The sequence below is a fragment of the Podarcis pityusensis genome (assembly GCF_964106645.2).
Source record: "Podarcis pityusensis genome assembly, chromosome: 13".
NCBI lineage: Eukaryota > Metazoa > Chordata > Lepidosauria > Squamata > Lacertidae > Podarcis > Podarcis pityusensis.
Window position 1 is genome coordinate 2,444,161 of NC_138038.1, and position 16,099 is coordinate 2,460,259.

Below are 16,099 nucleotides of genomic sequence, written 5' to 3' on the forward strand. Positions count from 1 at the left end.
CATAGTCTTATATAATTTCAAGTTGTTTTTTAATGGAGGAAATAATCTTTTAATATGTCAGAGCAAACTTAGCATTACATCAACCAGTAAGATTAACTTCTACTCTCTACTCCTTAATAGCAAGGGTTGTTTCAGACATAAGACTCAGCTTAAATAAAGCCAAGAACTAGTATTGTGGTTTCTTCACAGGCTAGAATTGAAGACTTCTAGGGTTTGTTAATTTCTACTTACATTAATACGGGAAAGGGGTTTAACTGCAATGCAAGAAGGAGCACAAAGGTACAATGATCACTCTCTGCTTCATGAACTTCATTTATTAAGCCAAGATTGTTATTTCCTAACTGGCCCCAAGAGTTCACATAAGATTTCGTAAGATTCTTAAGCAAAATCAATGGGAGAAAGATCTAGATCTGCAAGGACTTGCATTTTTGAACACAGCATAATTTCTGTCTCTTAGAAGGCAAGCAAGGGGAACTTGAATGGGTGATCTGGCACTTATTTAGATCACTGCTGATAAAGTAAATAGCATTTATCTACACAATAAATAAACTACACCTAAGTTGTCTTTAGGGGACATCAGCTTCCATGGTGCTGTTTCAACCCGACAAGTATATTCTACTTGATTTATTTTATGGCCTATTGTGCCGTTTCACACCTTACAAATATTTTAGTGCACTGAACATGTTAAATTGTTCTAAGTGACATTTTCTATTTGATTTATAGCAAATACATTATACACTATATTATACAGAGTCCTAGCTCAGTGGCAAGACATATGCTTTGCATGCAAAAGGTCCCAGATTCAAACCTTGGTATATCCAGGTAGGGCTAGAAAAGACTCTTGCATGAAACCCTGCAGAGCTCTTGGGGTGCAAACAACACTGAGCTAGATAGACAAATAGCTGAACTTGGTAGTTAAACATATGTTCCCCTTTGAAATAATCTCGCTTTTCCCTGTGAAATTATACTACTCTGGAAGCATATTTCAAAGGCTCTTTCATAATAAAAGATCATGCTTCAGTCCACAGACTTAGATCTGGATGACTGTACCTTCAGCCTAAAAGTCTGTCTATACTGGCTAAAATGTGACAGAAATGCACCCATACCGCAGACATGAGACACTCAAGGGCAGATTCTGATGGAATTCACCACAATACTGATGACATAATTCATAGCCTTATATCAAGGCTTAAAAAAAAATACAATAAAATAAAATAAGCACAACACAATCACTGCTGTATTTTAAAATTTGCACTTCAAATACCATCTATCAGCACAATGGTTTATTTTAGGTCTCCTAGCCAAACTTGCATTCAGTTACAATGAATTTTGCATAATGCAAGATCCCTTGGCAGAGACAGGCAATCTCTTCAGCATCAAGCATCATTCTAACACTACTCAAAAGGGTATGAATGTAGCAAGTTAAACGGCTACATCTATACATCTCACTTGAGGTTGAAGTTTGCACACTCATTCGTGTATTTATTCCATGTATTTGTATGTACTTTGTAGACAGACCAGCAATTGCGGGCACATCTTAAGTGGCTATTAACATTCTAATGCACCATATTAACCAATTAGTAATTAACATATATTTGCAATTAATTAGTATTTTTCAATACCTCCAGCATATGCCCATGAACTAAATTACCTGAAATGATGAAAGGACAATTGCTAATTCCATTGAAATAAAAAGTATTTCTTAAAAATTAAGATTTATAACCTGTGAGATTGTTATACTTTCTACCTACCACAACAGTTAGGACAATCTGGATGTAGTAGAGGATTTATTCCATAACCTGGAGTACAACGATTAACCCACACCATTTGCAGAGTGCCTTCAATATAGTAGATCTCAGGCAGCGGTGCTGTCCGTTTCCCAAGAACTTCAACTTGCTGGCTAAAAAATTTCTCTATTAGGTCTTTTGCCTGAAGTAAACAGAAATGGTTTTCTTGGGGAGGGAGAAAATAAAAAGCAATACTTTTCTTATCTAACTAGATAAGAATACAGAATACATTGATATTCTGTACAGTACGGATATTCTGGCAAGTTATCATATTCAGTGCAATGGATTCCTATAGTCTGAAATAATACATAATTTGTTAAAGGTAAAGTTACAGTGGTTTCAGTCTTCCTCTGAATCACACAAGGGGCAGCAATAAACAACCTTCTAACTGTAACTAAATTTTATTTGAAATTTATCCTTCCTGTTTTTATGTATTAATTTCACACATGGAAAAATAAATGTGTTATATGACTAACTGAAGCAATATTGATTTTAGTTATGGGTAGCTCTACAGTTTGACATTGCATAAACAAGTCCAAGGCTCCTCCATTCCTGTCCACCCTTGTGCACTCATGATTCCACAGAGGCTCCTGGAGGACAGCCTTTACGCTGGGACGACTCCTCTCCTCTGTCTGGACAGGCAGGCAGGGTCTCATGAAGATCCTTGCTGGGGGAGGAGTCATCCCACGGTCCCCAGACTGTCCCTGCCTTTCGAGATGGGCAGGTGGGTTTTTTTTCTCCAGTGCTGAACAAATTCAGTGACCCTAAAAACTTCATTTCTTCTTTGCTTGGATTTAATTTTGCCTTTCTATGGAGTTACTTATTTTTCCTTTTGGAGGGTTTTCTTTGGATTCTACTGAATTTAATTTACTTTTACAGTCCTCCTGCTCCTCCAAGGCTTTGTTCCTTTAGCTTCCCTTTTCCACCTGCCTCGATTCAATGCCGCAGAGATGGCACTAGAGCAGACTCAGGGGAATTTTGGAACGCTCCCCTTTTCCATGCCTCAGACTGCCTGCAAGAGCAAGGGAGAGCTCTACCTCTCTCTGAGTAGCAGAAGCGTTCTGGGTCAAGAGGGACTGAGCAAAGTAGGACAGAGCGATCAGGAGAGACGCACACCAGCTCCACTGAAAATGTGTTTCCCACCTCTCAGCTGTTTTGTTTAGCACAGGGAGCTCCCGTGTGCATGTTTAGCCTGCGCCGTAGTCTCTATCATTGACAAAACCAAAGGACTGCTTTTTAACCTGAGAGTCTTCTTCCGCCTGCAAGCCAACTGCAGATCTGGAGGCTAGCAAGGGGCTGGAGAGCAGTGTGGCCCATGTCCATCGCCTTATTGGCTAACACAGCTGCAGGCACCATCTTGGGCCTACCTTGCCCACAAGGACCCAACTCAATGCACTTCCCTCCTCACCACGGGCCAGAGAACAGGGTAAGAGGCATTGCCCAGCACCCAATCTCCACCATCAGAGGGTGCCCTCTCAGAGGAGGCTGGTGGATATAGCAGTGGAGAGCAGGAGACAGGATCCAGCTGCTACCAAGGCCACTCAAACAGGTACCAGGCACCACTGACACAGCCATCAGAAGGGGAATGTTCCCTAGGACCCAATGGGGCAGCATCCACATGGCCAGGGGAGAAGCTTCCTAGATTCATATCCTGGGTAAGAGGAATAATGACGCAGGGGGCTCAGGGGATAGTAGTGGCTCAACTGGCATCAGCTACCCAAACCTCCACTCCAGCACAGGCAAACTCACCACCCCTCCCCAACTAATTCCCACCCCAAACCAGCAGGAGAGAAGGGGACGGGGAAGAAAGGGCACAAGGAAAACCCATAGCTCAAGAAGGAGGCAACAGAGGGCATCTCCTTTGAGCCCATACTCATCTCTTTCACCATTACTATCACCAACCTGCTCAGTATCAAGGGAGTCCCTCTCATCCTCAGTCCCAGTACCGGAAGAAGGCCGCACAGGAACAAGCAGCCTAGGCAGATAAACTGCAGGTCATGCAGTGACAAAGCCATAGTAAAAAGCAGCTTGAATAGCAGGTGGATGGCTAATGCATCAGGCTTGGTCTCATCAGATGATCTGGATCATACCTCAGAGGAGGAGGGAGAGCTTTCAGAGGAGGAGATCAAAGTCACTCCCTACCCAAGGGTAGGCTTTTCACCTCAGAATACTTTTGATCCATGGTAGCCAAGGCGAAGAGGATTTTGGAACTACCCAAAGAGAAGCTGAAGGAGACGGGGGGGACCAGCACCTGAGGAGGCGGAGCTAAGAATGCCTTCCCAGACAGCCAGCCACACATCTTGGTGCTACCTCTCCCAAATTATTTTCTACAAATGTGACTCAGAATGGGACACTCCTATCAGAGTTCAGAGATGACCAGAGTGACCATGCTTTGGACAGATCAACTTCTGAGGAGGACATAATAAAGCAGATTAAAGGCTAGATTTTGATAGCATCTACATTCCAAGCCAACACCTCCAGGGATGCCATGCAGATGTCAGCCAGAGTTACGGCAGCCAGGACAATCATGAGGCAGTATCTGTATCTACGCATTTGTGATGCCAATCCCGGTTCCCAAGAAAGGCTTGGCAATTCACCCTTTGGAGTTGGCAAGTTATTGGGGGGCGCCCTGGGGAAGGTCTTGGTGGAGACCAGGGGCAAAACAGAAAGCACTGCCAAGGGAAAGGGAAGTGGAGTTCTAACTCCTTCCGCTCACATTGGGACAGATCAGGCACTCCAAGACACGATCAGGCAGGGGGAGCAGTGCCTCAGCAAGCCAAGAAAGGGGGCAATGCTCAGTGACACCATGCAACAAATAATGGAGCCCCCTATAGGATGCAGACTCCTACACTTTGCCCACAAGTGAGCAAGGACAACACTGGACTGATGGATCAGCTGTATGATTTCCTCAGGATACCCTTTGCAGTTTTCAAGAAGAGAGAAGTTTGTGGGCAACTCTTGCTCCCAGAAAGCAGAGAAGCACAAGGCATACATGAAAGCAAAAGAACACCTAATGAATGTACAAGCAATCAAGCACGTCCTATGTAGGGAGAGAGGTGGGGGTGTCTTCAATTTTTTTCTGGTGCCGAAGATCCTAGATCTCAAATGGCTCAACAAGCACATCCAGTATGAACACTTCAAGATGGAGACACTGAACTCCATTTCAGAGGCGATAGAGTGGGAGGACTGGACGGCCTCCATAGCTCTATCAGAGACAGACCCACACACCGCATACACAAGAGCTAAAGGAAACACCTCAGATTCTGCTACAGAAATCTACCTCTGCAATACCGGGCATTATCTTTTGGCCTCATGTCCATGCCAAGAGTATTCAGCAAGGTCTTGGCGGCATTAGGGGCTTACCTCCATACCTATACAACATTCTGATCTGGGCCCTGACAAGAGACAGATGTCAGAGGGATATTGAGAGTACACTGGACACACTCGGAAGACACAGCTTCATGCTAAACATGGAGAAGAGCTCGTTGAATCCCCCACAAAACATAATTCACCTGGGAGTACAGATAGCCTCCAAAAAAAATACCGTCTTCACCTCACAGAGGAACAAATCTAGAAGCTCAGATCTTTAAGCCAACAGAGAAGAGAGGCAGAAGAGGCAGAGATCATGCTCCTGGCCCAACTTCAAGGCATGATGGTCTCATGCAAAGGATTGGTGGATTGGGCATGCTTCCACAAACACCCCCTTCTTCAGATCCTTCTACCATTTCAGGACCACATCACATCAGCACACCATTTGCAGATAGCAATTCCAAAGTCTATGTGTGAAGAACTGAAATGGTAGCTGGCCCCAAACTAATGAAGGGAGTAGGCCTACAGAATGCCCAATGGAAAGTCATAACCACCAACGCCAGCAAATCAGGCTGGGGAGCTCACATGCAATGCCACACAGCTCAGGGAACTTGATCCAGACCAGAAGTGAACATGAGCGTAAATTGGCTGGCCCTGAGAGAAGTACACTTGGCAATACTGCAGTTCGGAACTATGATCAGGGGATGCTGATACACTTGCTGATACATTCAGACAATATTTCCGCCAAGGCATATTTGAACTATTGGGGGGATCTGATGGAAGAGGCCAAAAGACTGGTCAAATAGGCAGAAGGGAACATCCTTTCTCTGAAGGCAAAACATGTCACTGGGGTGGAAAACAAAGGCTGCCTCAACCACCAAACCATCAGAAACAGACTGACACACCCTCAGGTATTCCAGCAGCTAGCACAGCTCTTTGGATAACCAGTCATGGACAAAACGCTCAGACAGCAATGTTTATGTCACATTACAATGTTCAGGGAACACAGGGCATGGACACTGGTGACAGAACAGCCAATGGGTCTCCTATATGCATTCCCACCATTCAGTCTCCTGCCAAGAATGATCCAGAAGATCAAGCAGCAGAGATGATCCTCATCACCCAACACTGGTCGAGGAGGCCATGGTTCCCAGAACTCTTGCATCTTTCCAGACCAGCTCTGTGGTGACTACCAAACAGGAGACATGTACTCAGGCAAGGACTGCTCCATTCCGACCCAGAGCCTTTCCACCTAACTGCTTGAAGACTAAGAGCCCGGGAGGGTCCTAGAAACACTTCTGGCTTCACACATGGCCTCGACTTATAGAACATATAGCTCTATGTGGAAGGTCTACCTAGAGTGGCATGGTCAGAGTAAAAAGGACCTACAGCTAAGGGTGTCTTTGACATCCTAGAGTTACTCCAGGTGAGACTGGATAAAGGGTTCAGCACCAATACTGTGAAGAGGCAAGCAGCAGCCCGAGCGGCATCCTGGGATGCAAAGGGGAGTTTTCTGTCTTCACACCCACCCTCTGCTCCGTAGGTTTCTAAAGGGGGTGAACCAGAAAAACCCACCAGTAGTGCATAGCTCCCCTATTAGAATTTGAACTGGGTGCTAACAGCCTTAACAGGCTCACCCTTCGAGCCCCTGGCAACAACAGATACCTGTCTACTAACCCTAAAGACGGTGTTTCTGGTTGTGATCACATCAGTGAGGAGTTTCAGATAGGAGCCCAATCCTCGGACACCCAGTTATGCATCTTCCACCAGGACAAGGTGGTCTTACAGCTAGACCCTTCATTCCTAAGGTTAATTCCCTATTCCACAGGGCACAAGAGGTAGTACTGTTAGGATAGTTCCGTTCCACCTTAAAAGAGTCAAGAATGATTGTTGTGTATCACATGTCCAGCACTGTCTGCTGGGAACTTTCTCTTTTGCTCTGGCTGTTTTAGAATCATAGAATCATAGAGTTGGAAGAGACCACAAGGGCCATCGAGTCCAACCCCCTGCCAAGCAGGAAACACCATCAGAGCACTCCTGACATATGGTTGTCAAGCCTCAGCTTAAAGACCTCCAAAGAAGGAGACTCCACCACACTCCTTGGCAGCAAATTCCACTGTCAAACAGCTCTTACTGTCAGGAAGTTCTTCCTAATGTTTAGGTGGAATCTTCTTTCTTGTAGTTTGGATCCATTGCTCCGTGTCTGCATCTCTGGAGCAGCAGAAAACCTTTCTCCCTCCTCTATGTGACATCCTTTTATATATTTGAACATGGCTATCATATCACCCCTTAACCTCCTCTTCTCCAGGCTAAACATGCCCAGCTCCCTTAGCCGTTCCTCATAAGGCATCGTTTCCAGGCCTTTGACCATTTTGGTTGCCCTCCTCTGGACACGTTCCAGTTTGTCAGTGTCCTTCTTGAACTGTGGTGCCCAGAACTGGACACAGTACTCCAGGTGAGGTCTGACCAGAGCAGAATACAGTGGCACTATTACTTCCCTTGATCTGGATGCTATACTCCTATTGATGCAGCCCAGAATTGCATTGGCTTTTTTAGCTGCCGCGTCACACTGTTGGCTCATGTCAAGTTTGTGGTCAACCAAGACTCCTAGATCCTTTTCACATGTACTGCTCTCAAGCCAGGTGTCACCCATCTTGTATTTGTGCCTCTCATTTTTTTTGCCCAAGTGCAATACTTTACATTTCTCCCTGTTAAAATTCATCTTGTTTGTTTTGGCCCAGTTCTCTAATCTGTCAAGGTCATTTTGAAGTGTGATCCTGTCCTCTGGGGTGTTAGCCACCCCTCCCAATTTGGTGTCATCTGCAAATTTGATCAGGATGCCCTTGAGTCCATCATCCAAGTCGTTGATAAAGATGTTGAATAAGACAGGGCCCAAGACAGAACCCTGTGGCACCCCACTAGTAACTCTTCTCCAGGATGAAGAGGAACCATTGATGAGCACCCTTTGGGTTCGGTCAGTCAGCCAGTTACAAATCCACTGAGTGGTAGCATAGTCAAGACCACATTTTACCAGCTTCTTTACAAGAATATCATGGGGCACCTTGTCAAATGCCTTGCTGAAATCAAGGTAAGCTACATCCACTGCGTTCCCTTCATCTACCAGGCTTGTAATTCTGTCAAAAAACGAGATCAGGTTAGTCTGACATGACTTATTTTTCAGAAATCCATGCTGACTATTGGTGATCACAGCATTCCTTTCTAGGTGCTCACAGACTGTTTGCTTAATGATCTGCTCCAGAATCTTCCCTGGTATTGATGTCAGACTGACTGGGCGGTAATTATTTGGGTCCTCTCTTTTCCCCTTTTTGAAAATAGGGACAACATTTGCCCTCCTCCAGTCTGCCGGGACTTCGCCTGTTCTCCAGGAATTCTCAAATTCCTGGACACGGAGGCAAGCAGTCATGTTTTTCCTTTGTTCTGAACTACGTTAAATAAAGCTGTAAATATGCTCTCCTGTCTGAATCTTTCATTGTGGAGACACTGTTGAAAGGGTGTGCATGCGTCTTGAAATGTCTCTGAGGCTCGTGTCGCTAATTGACTGATGCTGTTCCACGGGAGACCAGTGATCGTCCAGAGACAACTGGGGGCCTGCCTGATGCCTCCGTCTCCGTCGCAATATCCCAACAAGTACCACAAGAGGCAGTCTTTAGAAATCTGAATCCCTATTGGTCTCATTCAAGTGTGGAGATAATCAGGGGTGTAAAGTTTTCACCTCCTCAATCTCCAGATAGCTCCAGGAAGCCATCTCAGTGTCGACCGGACAGTGGGAAAAACACCCCTGGGAGGGCTGACAGCACATTCCAAGGCGGGGGGGGGGGGGGCATCAACAGCATTCAATGGGGCCATGGATGTTTCCGGCTGACATCACAATTTATGATGATCGTGCTCTGCTGCCCTCCGGGGCAGTGGAGCTGTTTGGGCAGGGGAAAGACAGGATTTATGAGGTAAATTCCTGGCAAGGCTCCTCAGGAGGTTCTGGGGAGTTTACTGCATCCTGCAGTGTCACTTAAGCCCATATCTGTCACCTTGAAAGGCAGAATGGGTGCGACCTGGGAAGTGTGTCCCTGCCATGGACCAACCTCTGTCTCCGGAATGATCTGTGATCAGTTCCTCACTAATTTGGAATATTGGTGTTAATTATGAGGCGCTCCTGAAACGGCATATAATAATGGGCTGCAATCAATCAGCTGCTACAAACACACACACACACACACACACACACACACACACAGTATTTTTCCATGTATAAGACCCTCTATGTATAAGACGACCCCTATTATTTTTAACCCAAAATTAAGACATTAAGTTGTTTAGCTTTTTGGGGTCAGGGAGGTCATTTCCACCAATCGCTCACCCACCTGTCCGCCACTGCTGATTGCACACCTCGCCGCAGCCACCAATTGTCTGCCCACTCGCTGCCAAACAGCCCACCTGCCCACTTGCCGCAGCCATCAATCGCCTGCCCGCCTTGCCACAGCCACTCGCCAGCAGGCCTTGCTGCAGCCACCAATTACCCGCCCAATTGCCGCTGCCAATCTCCTGCTTGCCGCTGCCATTAATCACATGTCCTCCCTCTGCATTCACCATCCGTGTTTAAGAAGACACATTCATTCATTAGCAAAAAGCATTGTCTTATACACGGAAAAATATGGTATATAGGCCTTGGACACATGTAGAGCACTAGACACTACAAACTGGACAAATGAGCACCCACTGACGCAGCCTTCAGGAGGAAGGTGCTGCAAAGGGTGGTGCAGCCATAATGCCTCTAGTTAGCGAAGCTCAGGTGGTCCCAGCATAAAGGCTGTCCTCCAGGAGCCTCTGGGGAATGAAAGGAAATTCTTACCATTAATTTCTATTCCCAGAGACTCCTGGAGGACAGCACCCACCACTCTGGGAGAGTCACACATGGCTGGGGATACAACCAAACTCTTGAACTTGAGGTGTACATGAACGTCACGAAAGATGCCAACCAAAGCGGGGTACAGCAAAGTACCTGCAATGTGGCAATGTATGGGGAGGGGTTCTTTCCTGCTTGATCAGCTGGTCTGGGGACCATGGAATGACTCCTCCCCCAGCAAGGATCTTTATGTGACCCTGCCTGTCCAGTCAGAGGAGAGGAGCCATCCCAGCATAAAGGCTGTCCTCCAGGAGTCTCTGGGAATAAAAATTCACGGTAAGAATTTCCTTTCGTTCCCTCTTCCATGGTAAACCATAAGTCCCATTCAGGCATTATTAGAACTAGTCTATAGGCCACAAGAGGTTGTTGGTACCATTCTGAATGCTAAATGAGACAGTTTGCTCAATAGCCTACAAGTACAATGACAAAATGTTTAGCCATTTTTATTGAGTTTCCACTGAAAAATACCAAACATCTTACTTGCGTAAAAAATAGCCTAAAATACATAATATACATTTCACACATTTTGTCCATAAAGATTCCAAGGGCACCAATTGATCAGAAGAGATCCAGAATATATTGATATCATTTGAGAGGTATCACTGATATTTTGAAGATAGTAAGTGATGGGGGGGGGGAATCTTTTTTGCATTTAACTTGAGCATAAAAATGGTCATGGAGGCACAGCTTTAGTCTGTCCTCTGCATATATTACACCAAAACTATCTATATCTAAATATGGTTATTTAAATTGGGCATTTAAACAAAGTTACTTTATTTCTTAAATAGCCTATAACCTTAGTAAAATTTTTAGCCATGACTGACATGGATAATGAGTAGCGTGCGTACACACACACACACACACACGTGTAAAACTCAAGGCAACAAAATAATTTAATGTAGCACTGGTGTTCAGTTTGGTTAATCATGTAAAGTTGGACTCAGTCCAGCAAATTTACCTTCTCCACACAAAGGAAGTGGGGATGGTCTTGAATAGCTGGGATTGAACAATTCTTGTCTACGTTTCTGTGCGATCACACACAGAGCAACCTTTTGAGAAAACCATAGCTTACAGGAAGAGTTTAGTTCATAGCCCAGCACCTAATTGAAGCTTATTTATACATGGGCCCTGTTTAGCGATCCTAATGCACAGCTGTAGGTGCCACTCTTGCATTCCGCATGAAGGGTGGGGGCTGGGTGCAGTTTGCAACGCCTGCAACTCATCTCTTCCCTCCACCCACAGCCCCACAACAGGCAACCAGCAGTGGGAGACAGCGCTAATCACCTGCGTGAAAATGTAGCTATAACTGTAGGAGTGATATGTTTCCACCCACTAGTGCTCAATACAGAGTTCCTTATGGGTAGGCTCACATTGGGAAGACTGATCTGCAGATGGAAGCCCTTTTCAAGATAAGAATTGCTGTTTGGAGTACAGAAAACCTGCAAGTTCACAAATTTCTCTTTTTGAAATGCAAAGTACTATGTGAGAGATGACTTTTGCCTTTCCCTAAGTAAGAAGGAAAACCACTGGTCAGAGTCTTTTTGATCATAGCCATTGTGTGTGACTGCACAGAGACCAAAGAATAAGTTCAATTTATCTTATTCTTTGCTTAATTAATCTGTGTATGTGGATACAGCTTCTGGGTTTCCAATGTTTTTCTAATACTCTCAAGTTAATATTAGAAAATATCATGAAAAAATACCTCATTAGTAGCAATAGCCAGTAATATTACTACAAATTCTAAATAGTGAGAAGTCCATCATTATGACCGGCAGGATATTTGTGGAAAGACTGTATGCTGGGGAACCTCTGCCAGATAAAATTGTAGTGATGGATAGCTTTTGCTATGTTGTTTCTTATTCAGTGCTTTGTATTTCTCCATATGGATGAATGGTGGTCATTCACCTTTATGGGAAAAAGCAAAGGATTTCAGTCAGAACCACCATTTCATTGGAGCAAAATCTGACATCCTGTAGTCTTTTCAGATTGAAGCAAATTCTGCCCTCTCTCAGCTTTGTAGTTCATTCAGTTTACCCACTATTGCACAATAAAAGCCATGGAGAACTCAACATGCTGCAAGCAATTTCTTCCTCCTTCCATGAACATGCTTCCATTATGCATTCAAATCCATTGTGTGATGCTACTGTATAACGTGTGTCAACAACTGGCTTCTAAAACTATTTTTTGAGGGTGCAAGGACTTATTAGGAAATTTGGAACCATCTTCTCATAACCTTACAATGCAACAGCACAGCTGGATCAGACCAACATCTATCTAGTCCAGCACCCTGTTTTTTTACAGTGCCTGACTAGGTACCTTGGGAAATCTTATAAACAGAACACAAAGACTAAACACCACAGTTCCCAGAAACTTGTATTCAGAGGTCTACTGCCTTTTAACCCAGAGGCTCCACATAGCTAACAGTTGTTGACAAAGCTATCCTCCATGAATGCATCCCATCCCCCTTTGAAGTCATCAAAGCCAGGGGTCATCATTATTACCTTTTTAAACATTCCAATCCCTTTTCAAATGATGAAGAGTTAGAAACAATGGTAAACTTCTGCTGACTTTTATTTCCTTTAAGTGGATCTACACTACCTTTCGTAATCTTCTTGTGACGTCGCATGCACTTTTCTGACACACACTTTTGCCTTTCTCTGTATCTAAAGAAGCAACTGTAAAATAATGTTCTGCTTTACAAGGGAAGCAACACACATTGCACAACATAAAGCATTCATGTTTTCCAAGGTCATTAACTGCATCCATTTAAAACCTCTAAGCCACATTTCTTAATAAATCTCAGGAATTTTATGAAGTTAAAAAATCTTTGTTGTTTATTTATTTATATACCACTTGATTGTTTTTAAAAAAGCCCTATTTCTTATTCAAGGGTCACCAACTGTTAGGAATTTTACAATTATATTCTTATACCCATACAACTGAAAGAGGATGTTGCTTTTTCAGGAGTGGAGAAATGTTTGGGCCCGACAGGCGAGTTCTTTCTCTCTCCCACCCTAGTGGGCTAACTATGACAGTGAGTGAGATTACCCACCTGTCAATCATCAGGCATCATATCGCCACCAGGTAATTGAGAGGTGGGTATTCTTGCCCACCCATCAAAGTTGGAGGTGGGGGAGGATACTGCTCGAACTGGACTGATGTGCAAGCCTATTTTCTGCAGCCACCAGGTATGGGGCAGGTGAGCATGGTTTTGAGAAAGCAGCCTGGAGGGCCTTGTATGACCCACAGGGTGGTTTCCCATGCCTGCTGGAAAACATTTTGCACAAAAGTTAACACCTTAACTTACAACTTCAATGTGTTTTTGCACATTTCTAAGTCCCTTAACTCTCATCTTCATTGTTTTTAAGAAATATATATACATAGTCATATATTTCCTTCCACATACTTTTGATTAGGACTAAGCCCATTCTGATGTTAAATAGGTTAATTCTGCTCTAGCCCAGACATAGAGCTTAGAATGTTAAAAGCAGTGATAATGCAAAACTGTGGAGATGGATCTTGCTACGAAATTAAGACAGTGCTATCGTAAAAAATAAATCAATTGAAAGCCATACACCAATCCTGCAATGGCTTAAAAATGTGGAAAAACTGAGGGTGATATCCAACAGTCATACTCAGAATAGACCCACTGAAATCAATGCATTTAGTGCACTGATACCACCACCCTGTGTTATTGCTACTAAGAACTAAAATGCTGCCGTACAATAAAAACGACACACTAACATTACTCTTCAGTATCATGTCAGTAACATCATTCTCTGTTTCTCTGATCTTGAGCAACAACTCAATTTGCAACTCTATTTGTACCTTATTTGAGTGAAAGATTTCCGGTATATTCAGAAAATTGAAAGAGCACCCAACTATTTTCAGTGACAACACAGAGACATTTTTTTAACGTTTGAGTCTTGGAATAGTTTCAGGATTGGCATCCATTATGGTCTGTGATACAAGCTGCAATATTTTGCTACTAAAAAGTCTACATGTTGAAGGGCAACTAGATCACTATTATTTTCGCAGCCAAAGATTTGGTTTGGTTCACCCTACGCAACCTTAGCTAAGCCCTGGTGGAGCAAAACGTGTGGAGGCTCCTGGAGAGGAACGTGCAGCTGTTCTGCTCATCCCTGGCTCTTTCCTTGCTAAACACGAGCTGTAACCAGGAACAAACCTTGATTATAGCTCATGGTTAGCGAGAAGAGAACTGACCCATGAGCCCCAAATCAGAAAACAGTTCCATGTGGTGTAACAACAATTAGGACTGAGGAGCAATAGGGCTGCAAGCTCCTTTCTGGGTATGTGTGGACACACTAAGCCGCTGTTTGGAAGAGTTTGGCTTGAGAAGCAGGCCATTATGGGTCAATAAATGAGAAAGTGGTTTTTTAAAAGCTGGTTAAAAAATTTGTTCCAAAGAAACAACTGAAATCTCAAACAGTATGTTCTGATTCACAAAATATTTTAAAATAATCCAATCAATTAATAAAATGGGAAAGTTACCAAAAATGCAGTATCAACTGTGCATTCAAATAAGTTACTTATTATATACACTTTTCAGGCAGCATTTGTACAAATAGTGCCTTTCCATGTATCTGGCTGATGGCAGTAAAACATTTTTAATACATGTATCACAACATTTTTTATTCAAGCAATTCTTCAAAAGGCAACAAATTTTACCTGTAAAAGTGAAGAAGATTTCATTTTGCATTCCAGCTCTCTGCATTTTTACATGATGGCATTCTGATTTGCGTAATGCAACCTCACAGGATAGCTCAACGACAAGCTTGGTCAGTATCTGAAGCAACTTCTTCTCAAATGAAGTGTTATAGATACTGTTGCAGGGAGCTGCATGATATCGTGCTGTAAACTCATAGTAAAAGTTAGGGTCAGAGTAAGCTGCAGAAGAAAAACACAAGATTAACATTTCAGCTTTCCCCTTCTATTGATGGTATTATAAAATTATTTGAGTTACATTTTGAACTGTTGATTAACAAACACATGCTTTTATTATACACCTTTTGGTTTTCACGGACGCTTGGAAAATGCCATCCAAGCAAAAGATTACACGAAAGATCCAAACTACAACAGGCACAACCAAGAGGTTAGGCCGTGTGGGTTATTATTTTTCTTATGAACAGTATATCTTACATCAAATTGCTTTTGAAACTTCCCCTAGTTTCAAAAGAAGTTTAGCAGCAGCATAAAGGCCGCTCTTCAAGAAACACAAATCCAAAGATTTCTTCATCATCCAGGGTTCATGCAGTTCTTCCTATCCAGGCCTACATTACAACTCAATCTCCCAATCTGTTTTGATAAGTCAAGAGAGTTTGGGACTAGAAGTGGAAAGCAGAAATCCCTGTTTAATCACAAAGTACACTGGATGACCTAGAGTCAGTTATGACATGTCAACCTATCCTCCCTCACAGGGTTGTTGGGGGAAGGACCAGGAAAGACCATGTATGTCACTTTGATTCCCTTGGGGGATGGGGAAGATCTAAATGTAATGATAATTGCAGGGAAATGGTACATAAGAATATCTCAGAGACAACTTGTTTTAAAAACGAAGAGAATACAAAAGAATGATTGGTTTCACAAAACAAAAAAGAGTGAAACAGAAGCAGTCAGATGCATCTGTTTAGAATGTTTTATTGGAACTCTAATTGTAATTTTAACAACCTTTTGAAAATACCTCTGTACTGAGCAGTCCAACAGACACAGTGCAATGGATATAATGCCTGACTCAGCACGCCCATGATTACAGTGGTTGGTTCTAAGCTGTGTTTCTCATGAGCACAGCAGATCAGAAATGTTCCACCATGCTCAGATTTCTGCTGACAGGTGGCATCTACACCTATGCAAGCTCTGGGTCAGATGCCAATTGCACCACAGGGCTGCTCAGCTGCTACAGAGAGCCACAATAATATAAGATCTGCCCAATTCAATTCCTTTCACTCCAATTCCTAGAAAAATATGAAATAATAAGTTTAGAAGGAAGCAGCAGCAAAACTTTAATTCAAGAAAATAACCAGCTCTCTAGGAAGTGCTGACTACAGCAGGGATGGGGACCCCT

At 43.4% G+C, this 16,099-nt stretch overlaps 1 protein-coding gene across 5 annotated transcripts in view; it reads right to left on the bottom strand.

Annotated features, from left to right (window-relative positions):
* The window catches only part of ZPBP (zona pellucida binding protein), a 35,790-nt gene that overhangs the window by 4,054 nt on the left and 15,637 nt on the right, over positions 1 to 16,099 (bottom strand). Inside the window, exons 5-8 of one of the 5 annotated variants that reach the window (XR_013978572.1) lie at positions 14,707 to 14,925; positions 12,616 to 12,692; positions 11,720 to 11,922; positions 1,774 to 1,952 (exon numbers count right to left, since the gene is read on the bottom strand). Coding sequence is in view for 4 of the 5 variants with exons in the window: in XM_080976993.1 (XP_080833119.1) it covers positions 1,752 to 1,929; positions 12,616 to 12,692; positions 14,707 to 14,925 (474 nt within the window). In the remaining variant the exon portion in view is untranslated. Of the gene's footprint in view, positions 1 to 1,751; positions 1,953 to 11,719; positions 11,923 to 12,615; positions 12,693 to 14,706; positions 14,926 to 16,099 lie in introns of those variants that run through there. The other 4 variants (XM_080976993.1, XM_080976995.1, XM_080976994.1 and 1 more) reach the window with 4 other exon arrangements.